At 44.8% G+C, this 20,594-nt stretch overlaps 1 protein-coding gene across 20 annotated transcripts in view; it reads right to left on the reverse strand.

Annotated features, from left to right (window-relative positions):
* Positions 1–20,594, reverse strand: part of PRKAG2 (protein kinase AMP-activated non-catalytic subunit gamma 2) — a 321,562-nt gene that overhangs the window by 98,695 nt on the left and 202,273 nt on the right. For 18 of the 20 annotated variants that reach the window (XR_010158707.1, XR_010158706.1, XR_010158710.1 and 15 more), the window contains one exon: positions 20,349–20,566. Coding sequence is in view for 8 of the 20 variants with exons in the window: in XM_024358104.3 (XP_024213872.1) it covers positions 20,349–20,566 (218 nt within the window). In the remaining 12 variants the exon portion in view is untranslated. Of the gene's footprint in view, positions 1–20,348; positions 20,567–20,594 lie in introns of those variants that run through there. The other 2 variants (XR_010158718.1, XM_054655357.2) reach the window with 2 other exon arrangements.

Genomic DNA, 20,594 nt, shown 5'->3' on the forward strand with positions numbered 1-20,594 from the left:
ATTTGGCCTAAAAGTACTCTGTGCGGCATTGCTTTTTCCATTTTCCTCTTCAAAATAGCCTATTAGATATGAGCTGATCGCTCCTAAGAATCATGAGCCCTCCTTAATCTCTCTGCTGCTGGACCCTAACACATCCCATGCAGAATCACCTGTGTGTGAAGCAGCACCCTGGGCAAGAAGCCCACAGCTGCTTGGTGGCTTGGCAGCCTCTCTAGGACTAAAACTCAGTTTCCAAGGGTAGTTTAGCAATGGTAAGGAGTATGGATTCTGGACATACTACCTGGGCTTAACCCTGGCTTGAGCAATTTATTAAATTGCTCCAGGACTGGCTACATAATTTGCCAGATCCAGAGCAAAAAGAAAATGAGAGGTCCCTTGTTCAAAAATTGGGAATTTCCAGACTATGACAATAGAGCATCAAATCAAGGATGGGACTCATGTAAACACAGGGCTCTGTGTGCTGTGAAACATCCATGAAGCTGCTCGTGCCTCAGTTTCCTCATCTGTAAAATGGGATCGTAGCAGCACCTACCTCATAGAGCGGTAAGGAATATGTGAGTTAATTACACAGAAAGCACTTATAAGAGTGCCAGCACTTAGTAAGAGCTCTGTAAATTATTGTCACACCCCACATAGCCTACACTTTGAGTCAGGCCATCTCAAACATACTACCCAAATCTGGTGAAAATTCATTTAGTTATATCTCTGTGACATGGTAAAAGTCAAACAGGCAAACTTAATTTGTAAATTTCATTAACAGCAATACAGCTGTTTGAAACCCTGGAATTTTTATCAGTAAACAAAAACTCAGTCTAATTTTTTTAAACCTGAAACCTGAGTAGCAGCACTATATTGTGCTTTATTGAAGTTTTAAAAATTATAAGTACATAATCATTTATCATAGCCATTGATAACTATAAATTTGTTATCTAATGAATGAGTCAAGAAAAACTGGAAATAACCAACAATTTTAAAAGGATGACAATACAAACTACGTTTCACGACAATAAGAAAACCCAGAATTTGGCCGGGCATGGTGGCTCACGCCTGTGATCCCAGCAATTTGGGAGGTTGAGGTTGGGCGAATCACCTGAGGTCAGGAGTTCAAGACGAGCCTGGCCAACATGGTGAAACCCCATCTCTACTAATAATACAAACATTAGCTGCACATGGTGGTGTGCACCTGTAATCCCAGCTACTCGGGAGGCTGAGGCAGAAGAATCGCTTGAATCCAGGAGGTGGAGGTTACAGTGAGCCAAGACTACGCCATTGCCCTCAAGCCTGGGCAACAGAGCAAGACTGCATCTCAAAACAACAACAACAACAAACCCCAGGATTTATTCCATATGTAAATATCTTAATCCAACAATACATTTAGCTAAGGATTGAATCCATTTATTAGGATGCAGGTAGAGGGATGCCAATGTCTTAGGTAGCATGTGTAAATAAATCAAAAATGTGTTTTCTCTTTTGATGTTGTTGTTTCCCGATTTAAGAATGAAAGGTAACTTGATTGTATTGGATCAGTAGTTTGATTCAAGTAACATCGTGGAATTCAAAAGTGCAAAGGTAAAACCTCAAAAGCATATTTAGGCCAGGCTCGGTGGCTCACGCCTGTAATTCCAGCACTTTGGGAGGCCGAAGCAGGTGGATCACTTGAAGTCAGGAGTTCGAGACCAGCCTGGCCAACATGGTGAAACCCCATCTCTACTAAAAATACAAAAATTAGCTGGGCATGGTGGCAGGCGCCTGGAATCCCAGTTACTGGGGAGGCTGAGACAGGAGGATGGCTTGAACCTGGGAGGCGGAGGTTGCAATGAGCTGAGATTGTGCCACTGCACTCCAGCCTGGGCGACACAGTGAGACTCCATCTCAAAAAAAAAGGGGGGGAGTTATTCACCAGCTGTTAACTGATTTTAATTAAGATTTTGAAGAATATTCTCAAAGTCAAATTGTGTGACCAGAGTGTATATAAAATGAAGACAGCAAACATCGCCTATGGAAGAAGACACAGGTTGGGCTCAAAGCTTGTACCTTTCCTCTCTCGACAGTTCTGGCTCTGAGTCCCAGCTATGCCACTGACTCACTGCTGGACTGTTCTGTGTGTCAGTCTCTAAGCCTCGTGCCAGTGTCCACTGTGTGCCTGGTATAGGTCTTGGCTCAGGCTAGGTGGCAATAAATGCTGTTCTTGGTTTGGGAGTGGGGAGTGCCATTTGGTAAAGTGAAAAGAACATGGATTCCAAAGGTAGGTCTCAATTTGAATCCTATCTTGATCATTTACTAGTCATACAATCTCCAGTAGATTTTATTTTTCTAAACCTTGGTTCTTAACTTGCAAAATGGAGATAATAATATCTTCTTTGCAGGACTGTTGTGAGAATGAACTGAACTTGTGTATGGCTGGCCCATAACAGGCATCAACAAGTAGGTTTGAATCCAAGCCCCTACCTTCATAGTCTAGACACCAGGCAGAAGAGACTAACTGCTTTGGGCTGTGAGGATGAGACAAAAAAGCAGCTCCATCTACTTTGAGAAGTCAAATGTGTCAAATGCTTGTTTCTATTTGTAAAGTAAGACACATAAACAATATTGTGTTTAAAGAATGATGGAGGGCAGGTGCAGTGGCTCATGCCTGTAATCCCAGCACTTTGGGAGGCCAAGGCGGGTGGATCACTTGAGGTCAGGAGTTTGAGATCAGCCTGGCTAACACAGTGAAACCCCATCTCTACTAAAAATACAAAAATTAGCTGGGCATGGTGGCGCACGCATGTAGTCCCAGCTACTCAGGAGGCTGAGGCAGGAGAATGGCATGAACCCGGGAGGCGGAGATTGCAGTGAGCCGAGATTGCGCCACTGCACTCCAGCCTGGTGACAGAGCAAGAGTCCGTCTCATAAATAAATAAATAAATAAATAAATAAATAAATAAATAAATAAGAACAATGGGGCTGGGTGCAGTGGCTCATGCGTGTAATCCCAGCACTTTGGGAGGCTGAGGCGGGCGGATCATGAGGTCAGGAGTTTGAGAACAGCCTGACCAACATGGTGAAACCCCTTCTCTACTAAAAATACAAAATTAGCCAGGCGTGGTGGTGCGCGCCTGTGATCCCAGCTACTCAGGAGGCTGAGGCAGAAGAATCGCTTGAACCTGGGAGGCAGAGGTTGCAGTAAGCCAAGATCACGCCATTGCACTCCAGGCTGGGTGACAGAGCAAGACTGTCGCAAAAAAAAAAAAAAAAAAAGTATTTCACAGATCCCAGAGCACCTATAAAGTAAGAGTTGTTTTATGCAGTTGCCAAATCCATTGAAAATTATTTTAAGACTGAACATAACATTTTCAAAAATTATTTGCCACCAAATGTGCCTGATCTAATTCAGTATTGGGGTGCGAACACACGCCGAAACAGTACAAAATAGGCTTATCCCAAGCACATTAATGAAGAACATGTTATAAGATGATTTTAAACTAATCTGCAGCTCTATCACTAAGCATCTAGCAGAACACATTATAAGCGTTCTATCAGGTTATTTCTGGTGTAGACAAATGAAAAGCCAGTTTCTATTATTTGACTGGTGCCCATTTGTATTAAAGGACTAAGATGGAAAAGAGGCAAAGAATTTCCTAATTACCGATGACGATGATCTGCTGAGTCAAGTCAGAATGTGATTCAGTAAGATTGGAGGGGAAGGGAATGCAATATAATGGATGGGTACAGTATTGCTGGTACTGTTGAGCTGCAGGAAGATTTTGCTGACTTTCTTGAGAAGTGAGGGGATCTGGTGCCTGAGCAATCAACCATGATTCATAGTAACTTGCTACAGTGCTGTTTGAACAGAAATAAAATTTGACCTTTTTCTATGCACCCAAGCCACTCAACAAAATATATTTGTAAATACAATCCCATCTTCTGACATTGGATCTAGGCGGTTTATTTAAAAAGCTGGGTCTTTATGATTTTGTTTTGCATAGACTTAAAAAAAATTTGTGTTTGTTTTATCCAGGCCATAGATTCCTGCTCTACTGCTCTTTTTGCCTCCTGCTTCTGTTTCTCAGAAAAATAGAAAATTGACTTTGCTTTGTTCAGGGGAGTTCATGGCATGTCCACCACTCCCATTGAAGTCAGGTTAACAGGGTAAATGCTGATGATGCGCTGAGTCTACTGGTTCTAAAAGCCCTTTGTATTTGCTTTACCACCTTATAAAAAGGCATGGATCAGTATTTGTGTTGACCTTGAGGCTTTTCTTCTCACACCACGCAGATATCTTAACACAGGGGTTCACACATGGTGACCAGGCAGACAGATGCATGTGAAACTAATGTGTAGACTAAATGCAATATACAGTTAATGCCTGGTGGGAAACAGAATTTTCCTTTAATTGCCCATTTGTAAGATTGAATAAGTAGGCAGGCAGAGTGTAAACATAGCCCCATCTATAGATGTGTGTCTTGGGAACAGAAAGGATCACACATTCTTAAGCTAAGACAAAGGCTTTAGTTTGAAGATAATGTCTTTGATTATTTCAGCACGGAGGGCTATAGATAGCCTCTCGGAGGCTCCGCTAGAAAAAATTCTGAATGGATTAAGTATATATTTTCCCACTAGCTGTGTCTGAACACATCACTCACGGCTCATGCGAAATTATTTCTCTGCCAGGCATGGTAGTGCATGCCTGTAGTCCCAGCTACTCGGGAGGCCGAGGTGGGAGGACTGCTTGAGGCTGGGAGTTCGAGGTTACAGTGAGCTACGATCATGCCACTGTACTCCAGCCTGGGTGACAGAGTGAGACCCTGTCTCAAAAAAAAATTATTTCCACAATTCATTCCTACATTCCGGAAAAGAATAAACCATATTAATACCACATCCCAATGCTAGTATTATTAGATCTGAGTAGTGAACGCATAGACTGGTATTCAGAGAGTCCCCAAATCAATCTTTAATTGTTAGACATAATAAAAGTGAAAGGGCAGATTCAAGTCCAGGAATGTGGACAGATCTTAAGAAGGAAAATCTCCTTTCTTTCAATCTCCCAGCTTCTCAAACCGGAAGCTGAGTCTTGGGCAGGCAAATGACTCAGAAACTTTTATGGTCTCCCTGGTACTAAAGTACTGTATACTTAGTTTCTTAAAAGAATCTGATTCATAGTGAGCCATTCTACTGAAATTGCACGATTTGTATCCAAATAGCAATACAATCTCTATCCAATGGCTTTTGGTATATAATAAATGCTCTCCAGGCTATATGTAACATTTGTTGTTTACTATATTAGACCCAGTAGTTTGCTTTATAATTTGAATTGTATGAAGCAATACTTATACTGTGTGTCTACTAGATTTTATGAAAATAAGACTTTAAAAGATGACATTCCTCCAACAATGAAACCATGTAAATTGAAGACAGGGACCTGATTATACTATTAAGTGAAAAGCTAAGTTGCTGAACAGTCTCTAGCAGGGTCTACATCTGTTATCTGTCCATTTCTGTATTTATGTATAAAGGAACAACAAAAGTTAGACAAAAATGTGACACCGGAATGTATCCATTTGTCTCCAAGAGGCGGGATTCCAGGAAGTTTTAATTTTCTATGTTTTTCCTTTTATAATCAGAGGAATGTCATTTTAAAAAGGTTTGAGTTGTGGTGTAATACACATAGCATAGTTTGCCATCTTAACCATTTTTCAGTAGACAGTCAGTAGTATTAAGCATGCTCACACTGTGGTGTAACCAGTCTCCAGAACTTCTTCATCTTACAGGAATGTTGTTTTTAAAAGAGAGAACCAAATACTTCTCCAGATGTATGTGATTTGAAAAATCAAATGCAAAGTAAGTAATGGCTTAATCAGACCGAACCACCATAATTGAATAGGCTGACCAATTCGTGAAAGAACTAGCCATGGGCCTTTCACTGTCTTTTTTTGTTTTTGTTTTTGTTTTTTTGAGACGGAGTCTTGCTCTGTCACCCGGGCTGGAGTGCAGTGGTGCAATCTTGGCTCACTGCAACTTCCGCCTCAAGCAATTCTCCTGCCTCAGCCTCCTGAATAGCTGGGACTACAGGCACAAGCCACCGCACCCGGCTAATTTTTATGTTTTTGGTAGAGACGGGGTTTCACCATATTGGTCAGGCTGGTCTTGAACTCCTGACCTCATATGATCCACCCCCCAACCTTGGCCTCCCAAAGGGCTTTTGATTCAGCACATGAAGAGGAAATCACGGGCAGAGCTGTAGAAATCGTATTAGAATTTCATCTGTGTAGTTCCTTAGAAAGCTTTTCATTGAACCACCTGTTTCAATTTCCATTTTTTAAAAAAATAAAATATACCTCTGTCTGTAATCACGCTACGATGAGCAGCTGACATTCTTACTCAGGATTTAGAGTAATAATGCTTTAGAGTCCTGCACGAAGCCTCCAAAAGAGTGGAAAAAATACACAACCCTTCAAAACAGGTTTACTCAAGCACGGTGAGAGAGGCTCGGCGGTCACTGATTAACAGGGTATGCGTTCCTTCTCAAAGAGATGGCAAAGGAAGCTTGTTCTAAACTTTTCCACCATTTCAATGGCTACTTTCTCCTGAGTCATTAAGGGAACACTGGTATTAGGTTTTGTGTCACAGTTGTACCAAGGATACCTCGCCAGCTAAAGTTAATGCTTTTCTAAGTGCTTATGAGTTAGGGGACAGTCCCGGTTCTGAGCTGAAGGAATTCTCATCTAAATGCAAATCAAGACAAGCCTGTCTAGGATGCATAAATAGGTACAGTAATTTTTCCACCATTTAATGTTCAGCCCCCCAAATGCATTTTCACACAACTCTATTGGTAAAGAAGTATCCCTTATTAGAATTAAACGACATTTGCTTTCTTCCCCGCACCGGCTGTTACATAGGTAGAAAGTGTTCAGAGTCTTGATTTGGTTGACTTAATGCATGGGAAATAAAATGGACAAAGAGAATCATTTTCCTAACCTCTGCTTCTCCACATCAGACTTCTAAATCCACGTCCGTGCCATTTCTATTTGATGTCCCAAAGGAATGAAAGAAAATGTGCCCCAGATGGAACTTAGGTTTCATCCCAGCTCTACTTCTCCTTCCAGTGTTTTTCTAATTTAATGACACTGTCATCCTTCCTTTCATGCCAGAAACTGGAGAGTCCCCCTAGAGTCCTCTTCCCACACGCCACATATCCAGGCTGCACTTTTATAATGAATTCCTTCCTCTGAATCTCCACTCCTGTGGCTGTAATTCAGCCTTTTGTCACCTCTCACTGGGCTACTGCAGCACTTTACTGGTTTTCTGGTTTAGTCTTTTCCCCATAAATTCCAGCCTCTAGCCTGTTACTAGAGTAATCATTCCATAAAATGCAAGTCTGTTGCTGGGCGTGGTGGCTCCCAGCACTTTGGGAGGCCAAGGAAGGAGGATGGCTTGAGCCCAGAAGTTCAAGACCAGCCTGGGCAACATAGGGAGAACCTATCTCTTCAACAACAGACAAAAAATTAGTCGGGCATGGTGGTGTGTGCTGGTAATCCCAGCTACTTAGGAGGCTACTCAGGATAGCTTGAGCCCAGGAGTTTGAGGCTGCAGTGAGCTATGATCACACTCCAGCATGAGTGACAGAGGGAGAGTCTATCTCTAAAAACAAACAAATACATAAAACACAAGTCTGGGCTTGGCACAGTGGCTCACACTTGTAATCCCTTTGGATTTGGGATTACTTTGGGAATCTTTGGGAGGCTGAGGTGGGTGGATCACCTGAGGTCAGGAGTTCAAGACCAGCCTGGCCAACATGGCAAAATGCTGGTCTCTTCCAAAATTTAAAAAACAAAACAAAACAAAAAAATGACACAAATCTGAACAAGTCCCTCCTCTGGAAATCATGGCAAGGGAGGGAAGGGCAAGTTTATGCTGTTTGTCTGTGCCGCTTCAAATGTGCAGCCCTTCCTTACTCAAGGAGGTTAAGGGGAAGAACAAAGACCCTTCCACCTTCACTTTATGTTACTCCAAATCTCCTCAATCAGCCCAAAAGCAGAGTGTGTAATTCTATAACGCTCTGAAGGCAAGGAGTATAATCTTCAAGTCCTAACTCTGCTGGATTATTTACCACTTGGCCAACATTTTCTTTTTGTTTTTGTTTTTCAAACAGGGTCTCAGTCCTCTCGCCCAGGCAAAATCATGGCTCACTGCAGCCTCGACCTCCCAGGCTCAGATGATTCTCCCACCTCAGCCTCCCAAGTAGCTGGGACTACAGGCGTGCACCACCAGCCCAGCTAATTTTTTGTATTTTTAAGAGAGATGGGGTTTTGCCATGTTGAGGCTGGTCTCGAACTCCTGGGCTCAAGTGATCTGCCCACCTCGGCCTCCTAGACCGCTGGGATTACAGGCGTAAGCCACCACGTCTGGCCCACTTTGCCAGCTTAGTGGCCAGTCTGATCCTCCTTAAGGGCAGGACTAATAACTAATTCCACTGCCCTCTCCAGTGGAATGCACTCCACGTCTTTAGTGAGGCAAAGCACTACTGTTTGTCCCTTGCCTTTCTGGGGATGAGACTCAATCTGCCCCTTTGCATTGGATGTTCCAACAAGCAACTGGCTAGCAGTATAAAGGGAAGCTCTGGCACAGATTAGTCACAGATTGGCAAACTTTCTGAAAAAAGCCCAGATAGAAATATTTCGGCTTTGTGAGCCATATAGTCTCTGTTGCAGCAACTCACTCTGCTGTTGCAGCATGAAAATGGCAAGGACCATACATAAATGAATGCACGTAGCTGTGTGCCAATAAAACTTTAATCACAAAGCCAGGTGGTGGGCCAGACTTGACCCATGAGACACCATGTGCCAAACCCCTAATCAGGTATATGAGCTAAGATGCTGCGTCAACCTTGGATCAGCTGAGAATCTCGGATCTCTCCAGAGGTGACGGACAACCATGCTGAGAACACGGGTTCTGGAGCGCAGCTGCCTTGGTTCAAATCTTGGCTTTAGCGTTTGCTAGCCATTGAGCCTTTGGGGGAGTAACTTTACACAATTTTATCTCATTTGAGCCTCACAGCAACCCTGTGAGATAAATCCGATATTCCCATTTAACAGAGGCCTGGGTACAGGGGGATCCGAGGTGCAGGAACTTCCCATTAGCACAGGGACATGCCGAGTCACTCTCATCTTTTAAAAGGGGTGCCCTCCCTCCCTGGGTCCCCCTCCTCCTCCAGCCAAGCCCTCACTCACATCTCCTCTTCACACCAAGCTTCTTGATAAAGCTGTCCACATCCTCCACCCATACTTTGTCATCTCACACTCACTTTGCAACCCTCTGCAACTGGCTTCTGTCCCTGGCTTTGAAATTGGTGACAGTTTTATCATGATGGTTTCTTAGACAAGAAATACACATATTTAAGGTCTACTGCATACCTAGGTGATGTCCTTTATTGACATTGCCAGCCCAAGTTAGGGAAAAAGATAATCACGGTGCACTCTGCCTCCCAATAGAGGTGCTATATGTAGGTTACCTGTGATTCACTCTAGTGAACATCTCAACTCTACAACACCAATATTTGAGCCCTGGCCTCACCCAGGTGAAGGCAGGGTTGCCTCTCTAGGATGGAAAAATTCAATATGAACCCTAAAGTGGCCATCGTCATGGTTAAGGGATGCAGATTTTATCTTGAGAACTCTATCAACCAATAGAGCAAAACAATACACTACTGGACATTTCCATTTTTTACCCTACACTTGCATCCCTGTGACCAAAATGATGCTAATCCAAGGCCATACAATCTGTGCATCTGTAGGAGTAGGTATTTCATCTGTTAGTTTTGCTGCCCAGTGAGTGAAGAGGCAGGATGCACCCTTCAATGGCTTTAGCTCCAGAGTTCTGCTTCTACACGATGCACCCCCTTTTTGCTGGGGAGACTCTCAAAGAGAGGAATGATCTCAACTGTCTCTGAGTGCTCAGTGCCTAGGACAGTGCCAGGCAGATAGGAAATGACCACTGAACAAGTGAGTCCCCTCATGGGTCCCTGGGGAGACGACAGAGGCAGGGAGTTTATCACATTAAAAAGATCCAACAGCTTTTCTTTGGAGCTCAGCTACCCTGGGGAACAGAATGAATAAGAATCCCAAAGACCCCGGCCACTGCTCAGAAAAAAGGGCCACGCTCCCAGTCGTGTGTGTCTCTCTGCCTTCTTTCTGTTCATTGAGTCATGATTCCAACAGTGCAGGAACATAGGAAGAATGCCAATTATAATATTTTTTTTGACAGCTGGGAGAATAGACGCTCTCTGCCTGTCTCTTCAGCACAGAGGCAGCACTTGTCTAAGCGCCAGCTCTCGTGATAACCAATCCCGCTGAGAATCAGTTCTCTCTGTAGCTCCTACTCCTTGACCCAATGTGAAATTTTTCCAAACTATTTTTAAAGTATCTAATCTGTTGTGAGTCACAGACTATAGAGCTGCTAGTTTACCATTTCTGGGCAGACAGCTTTAACATCAAGACCTGATGAGGTTGTAAGGATATTTAAAATGGCAGTCAGGAATATAAGAGCAAAGTGGTGCATATAAAATCTTTAACTGTTCCTTAATGTCAAGCGATTTGAGATATTTATAGATTTTTTAAGTGCCTTTCTATCTTTGAAAGAAAAGGTAATTATTTCACATAACAACCTTGAAAGACTGGTCAGTGATCTTCTCCCAGATTTTCATAATAGGAGAACTAGGGGTCTTGAAGATTGACTGAATGGCAAAAGACAGTCCATTTTTAAAAACAACCCAAAGCTCTTGAGTTTATTATCCATGGCTCAATTCACTCAGCTATGCTACCTCCCCTCACACCGGATGAAACAAGTATTAGTTATCTACTGATCCATAACAAATCACCCAAAACTCAGTGGCTTCAGACAACAATAATTTATTATCTGTTATGGACTGAATTTATGTGTTATGTGTTTCCCCAAAATTCATATGCTGGATCCCTAACCTCCAATGTGACTGTATTTGCAGACAGAGCCTTTAAAGAGGTAATTAAGTGAGGCCATAGGGTAGGCCCTAGTCCAATAGGACTTGTGTCCTTAAAAGAAGGAGAGGAGCTGCCAAGGATGAAAGCACAGTGATGCCTCTGTAAGCCAAGGAGAGAGGCCTCAGGAGAAACCGAACCTGCCAACACCTTGATCTTGGACTTCCAGCCTCCAGAACCGTGACACATCAACTTCTGTTGTTTAAGCTGCCCAGTCTGTGGTATTCTGTTATGATAGCCCCAGCAAACTAATATAGTATCTCTTACGGTTTCCGTGGGTCAGGAATTCATGACCAGTTCAGTTGGACAATCCTGGTTCATGGTCTTTTATGAGGTCTCTCAGTTGGGTATAGCTGGGGCTGCCTAATCTGAAGGCTTGACTGGGGCTGGATGATCCACTTCCATGGTATGCCCTCCCATGGCTGGCAAGCTAGTGATGGCTGTTGGCAAGGGGCCTTAGTTCCTCCCTGCCTGGGCCTAATGAAACTTCTTCATTCAGTCCTAACCAACCATCCTGCAGCCTTCCCTTTAGTTTAGTTATATATTAAATATATAATAAGAAGAAATAGGACAGCCCTTATTTTCTCCTGTCAGGATTTTGGTACCATAAATTTAAAAATGAAGGGGAGAAAAATCCCATGTATTTTCCATGGTGCACTACCCAGATCCCCTTTCAGAAATGAAGGGTATTTTCCCAGCTGTTGAGAATCCTGCCAACTGACAACCTTCAACTATTAGCCAGGATTGCCCTTGGCTAAAGAGAGCTGCCTTGCCCAAGGTCAGCTCCCTGCCCAGGACAGCTGTCATCTACTGACTGGCTGGTGTCAGAGTATAAAGGCCTAGTTTCTTTGCACCAACCTGGGATAACTCTGATGAGCCGCCCCAGCTTAGTCCTCCCTGTGGGTTAGCTGAGGCCTTTGTTGAGACTGCATTGCATCACAACTTCACCCTCTGCCCAATCTTCCTGCCTTCCCTTCTCCCACAGGTGTCAATCCTGAGAGCACTTCCTGATAAACATCCTGCACACCAATCTCTTCTTAGAGTTTGTATCTGAGGGGATGCAAACCACAACAATCTACTTTACAGGAAGATTATTCTCAGAGCTGTCAACCATCTAAAAATAGCCAAATGAACCTCCAGATTCTATCTAGTACATCGTGTGTTCAACTGCAGACCTAGCTGTTGAAACTAAGTGATAAGGTAGATTGTCTTGGTAGAGATAGAGGTGTGTCTAATCCTCCACTTCTTCCTGTATCCACTCCCTCTGTAATGTGACTGCCACTTCTGCTTCATTTTGTTGGCCAAAGCAAATCATAAGGCCAACCCAGATCTGGGGAGGAGGAAACAGATTCTACCTTGGATAGGAGGAACTACCGTGTGCCTGTTCTGAGCCTAGGCCTCAAGGGACCTTGCATATACTTCTGTCTCTCTTGGAACCCTGTCACAGGCATTTGAACGAGCTGGGGCTAGCCTGCTGGAAAAGAGACCATGTGGAATTGAGACAAGTTAGCTGTTCCTGCCGAGGTCACTCTGGTCCAGCCAGTCCCCAAGTAACCTGGTAGGTGACCAAAGATGTAGTATGAATAAGCACAGTCAAGACCAGAAGAATGCCCACCCAAATTGCTGACCCACAGAATTGTGAGTTAAGTAAATGGTGGTTATGTTAAGTTTTGGGGAGGTTATTGCTATGCAGCAATAGAAAAACTGATGTAGTATCAGCTATGGTTTGGATGTGGTTTGTTCCTGTCAAAACCCATGTTGCAATTTGATCCCCCAATGTGGCAGTGTTGAGAGGTGGGGCCTAGTGGGAGGTGTTCGGGCCATGGGGGCAGGTCCCTCATGAATAGATTAATACCCTACTGCAGGGGTATCTCACAGGAATGGATTAGTTCCCTTGAGAGCAGGTTGTTAAAAAGCGCCTGTCTTCCTCAGTTTCTCTCTCTTGCCAGGTGATCTCTTTGCACATGTCTACTCCCTTTCTGCTTTCCATGAGTGGAAGAGGCATGAGGCCTTCATCAGATGCAGCTGCTCCATCTTGAGCTTTCCAGCCCCCAGAATCATGAATCAATTAAACCTCTTTTCTTTATAAACTACCCAGCCTCAGGTATATTGTTACAGCAACATTAAACAGACAAGACTCAAATCTGCTGGATACATGAATCAGCTGGCAAAAGAAGAACATAGAGAATTCAGACTATAGAATATGTCCTCGATTCATTTTAATGGGCTCTGGTGCACCCAGCTGCTGCAGAAGCTGCTACTGATGGCTCACACCTGCAACCTTTTTAGCAGGATTGTTCTTGGGTGATCAAAGCCATCTCAGCTGGAGGTGCATCTCCCTTGTCCTGGGACATCCTATAACTAAAGCCTGTCTTGTGTGAGGGCACAAAATCCAGCTGTCTTGCCTCAAGGTAGGGCAAATTCTGGGGCAATTTACAGCACCAATCTCCTCTGCTGTCACAGGCTGAGAGTGGATCTCATCTGCAACCACATCTTTGCTCAGCTTCTTCTTCCTTTCTCCCACCCTCTTACAGGTTCCTTCTGAGAGCACTCCCTTAATAAACAAACAAACTTGCTCCTGAAACCCCAGCTCAGGCTCTGCTTCCAATAAATCAAAAGTGAATTCCTAGGAGAAAAAGATGGGGAGCATGGGAGTGACTGGTGTGGAAGGAAATTGGAAAAGCGCTGATCATCCTAACACCTTTGCAGTAGAAGTTTTCAAACCAATAGAAGATGACTCTCCTCCCATTGGTCCAAGACAAACGTCTCCATCGCAAGTGCTTGATGTGCTCCCACTGCCTACAAGGAAATGCACTCCTTTCCTTTGTAAGACGGGAATGACACTTTCTTTTCTCTCCAATCTTTAATTTCTCCCTGCACTCACTCTTTCCCCAGTAGGGTTTGAGTCTATTCCTCTTTGTAGGAAGATGCCATCACCTCCATTCTTCTAGCTACAGCCCCTGTCCTCTCTCTCACATCAGGATACTTGAGCTATCTACACTAGAGATCACCACTTCTTTATCCCTTAATCATCAACTCACATTACATGGCTTCTGCTGTCGACCCTGCCACTAAAAGTATCCTTGCCGAAGTCACAACGACCTTATGTTACACAACTAGTTGGCTGCATTTGATGTCACTCAACACTCTTAGTATGTGAAACACGATTACACACATTCCCTTTGCTCCTGTGATGCTGTGTTCACTTGGATTTCTGCCTCATTTCCAGGGAATTCAGAATCCGTTTCTTTCGATTGTCCCTTAGATGTCCACGTGTTTTCTGGTTCTCTTTTCACCTGCCATACATTTCTATGAATTATTTCACCTACTATTATAGCACCAATTGCCACTTATATCTGAATGATTTTCAAATTGAAGTTCCAGCTCCAGACTCAATATCCACTTGCCCTTTGGGCACCTCGACTTAAATGTGCCACAGGCACCTTATTGGACTACCACCACCTACACACACACCTGGCACACACCTGCATGCACACACACCTGTGCACACACTTGCATGCACACACACCTGTGCACACACTTGCATGCACACACCTGTGCACACTTGCACGCACACACACCTGTGCACCTGCAGGCACACACCTGTGCACACACCTGCATGCATACATACTTGCACACACACTTGCATGCACATACCTGCATGCACACACACCTGTGCACACACTTGCATGCACACACACCTGTGCACACACTTGCATGCACACACACCTGTGCACACACTTGCACGCACACACACCTGTGCACCTGCAGGCACACACCTGTGCACACACCTGCATGCATACATACTTGCACACACACTTGCATGCACATACCTGCATGCACACACACCTGTGCACACACTTGCATGTACAACCTGTCACACACCTGCACACACACACCTGTGCACACACCTGCATGCACACACACTTGCATGCATACACACCTGTGCACACACCTGCATGCGCACACACCAGCATGCACACACACCTGTGCACATACCTGCATGCACACTCACCTGCATGCACACATACCTGCATGCACATACACCTGCATGCACACACACTTGCATGCACACACACCTGTGCACACACCTGCATGCATGCCCACACACACCCACACACATACACTCACATATACACCCTGCCCTCTTCCTCCTCTGCTCCATACCCCCAGAGCTGGAACTATCATCCATCTGCTTTTCCATGGCAAAACCTTTGGAATCACCCCTGATTTGTCTCCTTCCCCTTCAATTAATCAACCACTACCTTCCAAATTCCTTTCAATTTTACCTTCAAAATTGCCCTCTACTTTTAAACACGATTCCATTTCTTTCTACCTTCAGCTGCAACCTGGGCCTAGATTACTTCACACTGCATCTCGTCTGGGCTCCTGTTCTAACCACCTCCAATCTAATTTCCATAACCAGTTAGGGGATCACCCTAAAATGCACAGCTGATTATTGCTTTTCCCTGTTGAAAAGAATTTCTACTTCCTCTGGGATCAGCTCTTCCACTCATCAAGATAGGATGGGGTTTCCTCCCACAATAACGGAATGGGTTCTATCACACTCCATTGTAATGAATTACCTGTCTGTTCTTCCCAAAGAAACAAAAGCTCCTTCCTTTGTTCAATTAGTAGATATTCACTGACACCTTCCTATGCATAATGCACGGAGCTGTTAATCAAATGGTAAATAAAACAAACATTGGCCTTTTCCCATTAGCAGGGCTCACATATTTGTCATCCTATTACCCATGCTAGCAGTTTTAGGCACATAAGTTGCTTAATAGGTATTTGCTGAATAAATACATGATAAAATGAGTGCTGTTGGCCGCGCGTGGTGGCTCACGCCTATAATCCCAGCACTTTGGGAGGCCAAGGTGGGCGGATTCACCTGAGGTCAAGAGTTCGAGACCAGCCTGGCCAACATGGCAAAACCCCATCTCTACTAAAAATATAAAAATTAGCTGGGTGTGGTGGTGCATGCCTGTAGCCCCAGCTACTTGAGAGGCCGAGGCAGGAGAATTGCTTGAACCCAGGAGGCAGAGGTTGCAGTGAGCTGAGATCGCGGCAAGGCACTCCAGCCTGGGTGACAGAGCTAGACTGTCTCAAAAAAAAAAAAAAAAAAAGGAGTGCTGTCTTCTAAAGACTAATTTTCTCCATTCCATTCCCTATTTTAGAATAAAATTCATGGGAACAGATTTTATAAAAATGTTCTTCATGGTCGATGTTTACAGAAAGTATCTTTTTATTACAAAAGGCAGAGATAAATTACATCTAAATATTTTCAGACCATCAAAAGTCTTTAAGTAACTCACATTCCTCCACAGAGATTATCCTGGTAGCCAAATTAACAGAATCAGCCAAGCACATAAGGAACTTAGCACATAAATTAAAGATACTCAATAAAATCCAATTATAAAGGAGCAAATTTCTACAAACTTGAAACTACCACCTACCCTGCTGCCAGAATGTAATGATATGTTCTCTGCATGCCAAACATATCTTCTCCCAAAAGATAACAACTGTTTTGGGTTGAATAGCGTCCTCTGAAAAGAGGTTGAGGTTCTAAGCCCTGGTACCTGTGACTGCAACCTTATTTGGAAGCAGAGTCTTTGCTGAGTAATCAGGTTAACCTGCTGCCAGGATGCTGAAAGCAGAAAGGGCTTGAGCCAAACCTTGGCTACAGAGGCTGTGAATGACGCAGGTGAAGGCAGCCCTTGCTGGCCTGAGGGCTGAAACTTACAAGTGGGGTGAGGGGCTTGCTTACCATCAGGTAACCAATGGGGACATTCTCTTCCATTCCTTGAAATACACCCTTTCAAAATGTAAGTGGGGAGCCTTGGGCCATCAGCCTGATTTTCAGAAGCTCAAATGACATAAAAATTGGAGTCTTGACCAGATCATTCCTCTTTTTGGTTTATGGTGATAAATATACATAAAAGTTACCATTTGAACTTTTTTTTTTTTTTTTTGAGATGGCGTTTCACTCTTGTTGCCCTGGGATTACAGGCGTGAGCCACCTCTCCCAGCCACCATTTGAACTATTTTTTTTTTTGAGAAGGAGTCTCGCTCTGTCACCCAGGCTGGAGTGCAGTGGCGCCATCTCGGCTCACTGCAAGCTCTGCCTCCTGCGTTCAAGCGATTCCCCTGCCTCAGCCTCCCAAGTAGCTGGGATTACAGGTGTCTGCCATCATGCCCAGGTAATTTTTTGTATTTTTAGTAGAGACGGGGCTTCACCATATTAGCCAGGATGGTCTCGATCTCTCGTGATCCACCCACTTCGGCCTCCCAAAGTGCTGGGATTACAGGCGTGAGCCACTGTGCCCAACCACCATTTGAACTATTTTCAAGTGTACAGTTCAGTTGCAGCAAGTACATTCATACTGTTGTTCAGCCATCACCACCATTCATTGCCCCAACTTTTTCACTTTTCCAAACTGAAACTCTGTCTCCGTCAAACACTAACTCATCTTTTCCCCTCCCCCCAGCCCCTGGTACCCACCATTCTACATTCCGTCTCTATTTGGATGACTCTAGGGACTCCTATAAGTGGCATTATGCAGTATGCGTCCTTTTGTGACTGGCTTATTTCACTCAGCACAAGGTCCTCAGGGCCCCTCCGTGTCACTCCCTGCGTCGGAACTTCCTCTCTTTTTAAGGCTGGGTACTATTCCATCATCTGTATACACCACATTTGTTTATCCATTCACGACATTTGGATTGTTGTTGAAATCCCACTCGACTGCACACTCCTGCTGCCAGCCGCGTGCTGGGCACAGGGCACGTGCTCTGGGTCAGCTGCTGAGTATGGGACACAGCTGAGCATACTCACTCCCTCTCTGACCCCAGGACACTCCCTCTCTGATCACCGTGGCAAGCCTGGAAGGACCTATACTTGTTGGCCTTGACCAAGGGCTGCATGGTTGTGTGAGGTATAAACAGTTGGGTTATAAAGAGATAAGAACATCACTTTCCTGTTACACTCGCGGGGAGGAAGCTGACGGCAAACCCAGAGCACTCTCTGTATTCTCTTTTCTTTCAACTGGGAAGGCTCTGGGCTTGTCCCCAGCACAAAGCTGCTGCCATGAAACATCAGGGACTCGTGGAAGAGCCCTGCGTCTGTGTCTGTCACTATCCCTTCAAATGATCTCAAATAAATCGTGGTTTTCTCGTCAAACCACTGTCTCTTCTTAAATGGGGTTATTCTAATCCATGATCCCTAGTCAAAGCCTAATTTTCTTTTCTAGAAGGTTCTCCCTTCCCTCTCCCTTAATGTAAACACTGACAGTACTCCAGGCTCAGCCCAGCAGGTGATGTGCCTTGAAGCTGTCATTGCCCTTATCAGACCAGCGGTTTTCCGTTTCTCCCTCCTGTAGGGCCGACTGTGCCACTCATTATCCCGGCGAAACCACTCTCCCCCTTTACTGAGCTGTTTTGCCCCAGTACTGTTCAGTTCCCAATCAGATTGTAAGCTCTAGAAGGCAGGAACAATAACTTGCAGTTTAACCTTTGGCACCTAAAATAATACTTTGCTACACCTGTGTTTAATAAAATAACTGAGTGAACAAGAATAGGAATGGCATGTTCTCAGCATGGCAACGCATCTTCTCCTAAAAGATAACAACTGTTACAGATTGGACCGTATCTCCTAAAAAGAGATGTTGAAGTTCTAAGTCCCAGTACCTGTGAATGTGACTTTTGGAAATACGGTCTTTGTAGATATAATCAGGTTAAGACGATAGGGGTGGGCCCTCATCCAATGTAGCTTGTGTTCTTTTTTTTTTTTTTCTTTTTTGAGACAGTGTCTCGCTCTGTCACCCAGGCTGGAGTGCAGTGGTGCAATCTCGGCTCACTGCAACCTCTGCCTCTGGGTTCCCACGGTTCTCATGCCTCAGTCTCCTGACTAGTTGGGATTACAGGTGCCCACCACCACACCAAGCTAATTTTTTGTATTTTTAGTAGAGACAGGGTTTCACCATGCTGGCCAGGCTGGTCTCGAACTCCTGGCCTCAAGTGATCCACCCACCTTGGCCTTCCAAAGTGCTGGGTTTACAGGCATGAGCCACCGCGCCTGGCCTTGTATTCTTATAAGAAGGAAATTGGGATGCAAAGAAAGACAAAGGGAAGATGGCTATGTGAGAACGGGACAGAGACTGGAGTAACACTGTCACAAGCTGAAGCTGGAGAAGGCAAGGAAGAACTCTCCCTAGAGGCTTTGAAGAGAGTGTAGCCCTGCCAACACCTTGACTTTGGACTTTTGGCCTCCAGAACAGTGAGACAGTACATTTCTATTGTTTTAAGCCATCCAGTGTGTGGCACTATGTCATGCCCCAGTGACATGTGACACTAATGTGACAACTGAATGGAGTGGTTCCAGCCATACAGGTAGACCCAGGGATGTGGCTCTCACAGTGTCGCTGGGCACGGGAATAATACTGGGTACCTGCGGTAATTAAACCAGCAGTGACAGCTGGGGTCTCAGTAGGGCCCACTGTGTTGAAATAGAGAGTGCTTAAGTGCTTAGTGAAGCCACGGAGATTCGCTGCCTCGGTCTCAGGAAGTGCTGGAGGCTGCACACATCTGTTGCTCCATCCCACTCCTCTATGAAACGCTCCCCTTCCGAAGAGGGCATCCTAAGTCTGATGATGTCATCAGACTCAAAATCTTAAACCTCTAGAATAACACTTCTGTTTTACTTTTCTTTTTTTGCTTTACCTATGACATTTTATGAATACTGTAGTATCCCAAGCAAGGTAAATTCAAATAAAGCTTTCAATGAATGATTTTTAAGAAGCTGAGGGGAAAAAAACCTCCTCCTGGTCATGTCCCAGATGTTATCATTTTTCATTTTGTTTCTTTTTTTCTTTTTTTTTCAGACAGAGTCTGCTCTGTTACATAGGGGCTGGAGTGCGGTGTCATGATCTCAGCTCACTGCAGCATCTGCCATCTAGGTTTAAGCAATTCTTATGCCTCAGCCTCCCGAGTAGTTGGGATACAGGTGCACGCCACCACACCCAGCTAATTTTTGCAGTTTTGGTAGAGACAGGGTTTTGCCATGTTGGCCAGGCTGGTCTCGAACTCCTGGCCTCAAGTGATCTGCCTATCTTGGCCTCCCAAAGTGCTGGGCCTACAGGTGTGAGCCACCGCACCCAGCTATTTTTTGTGTATTTCCATTTGCTATTGTGCCTTCACCATTTCTCCCTCAGCCTGTGATTTATGGTACAATATCCTGAAGATGTCAGGAGCACACGACCTCAGCCTCGGCTGCAGATAGACTGCTCAGCTTGGGGCAATAACTGCTCTGCCCTCCCTCTGCCACCCGGCAGCCCCACCCACAGAAGGGCCCAGACTTACGGCTTTGGAGGGAGCATAGTGTGTCGGTGATGCCAGTGGAGGCCTGGTCGGGCTCTGGAAGGAAGATGGGCAGAACCTCTGCCCTGTGTCCGGAGGGGAAGACGAGGCATAGATGCGATTCTCTAACCGTTCAGGCTCGTGCTTATAGGATTCCAGGGGAAACGTGTGCTGCTTGGTCACTTGGGTGGGTGTTGACGGAGAGGAGGAGAGGCCGGAGGCTGCAGAAGAAACACCAAGGGCGGTCAG

The sequence above is a fragment of the Pan troglodytes genome, chromosome 6 (genome assembly GCF_028858775.2).
Source record: "Pan troglodytes isolate AG18354 chromosome 6, NHGRI_mPanTro3-v2.0_pri, whole genome shotgun sequence".
Lineage (NCBI taxonomy): Eukaryota > Metazoa > Chordata > Mammalia > Primates > Hominidae > Pan > Pan troglodytes.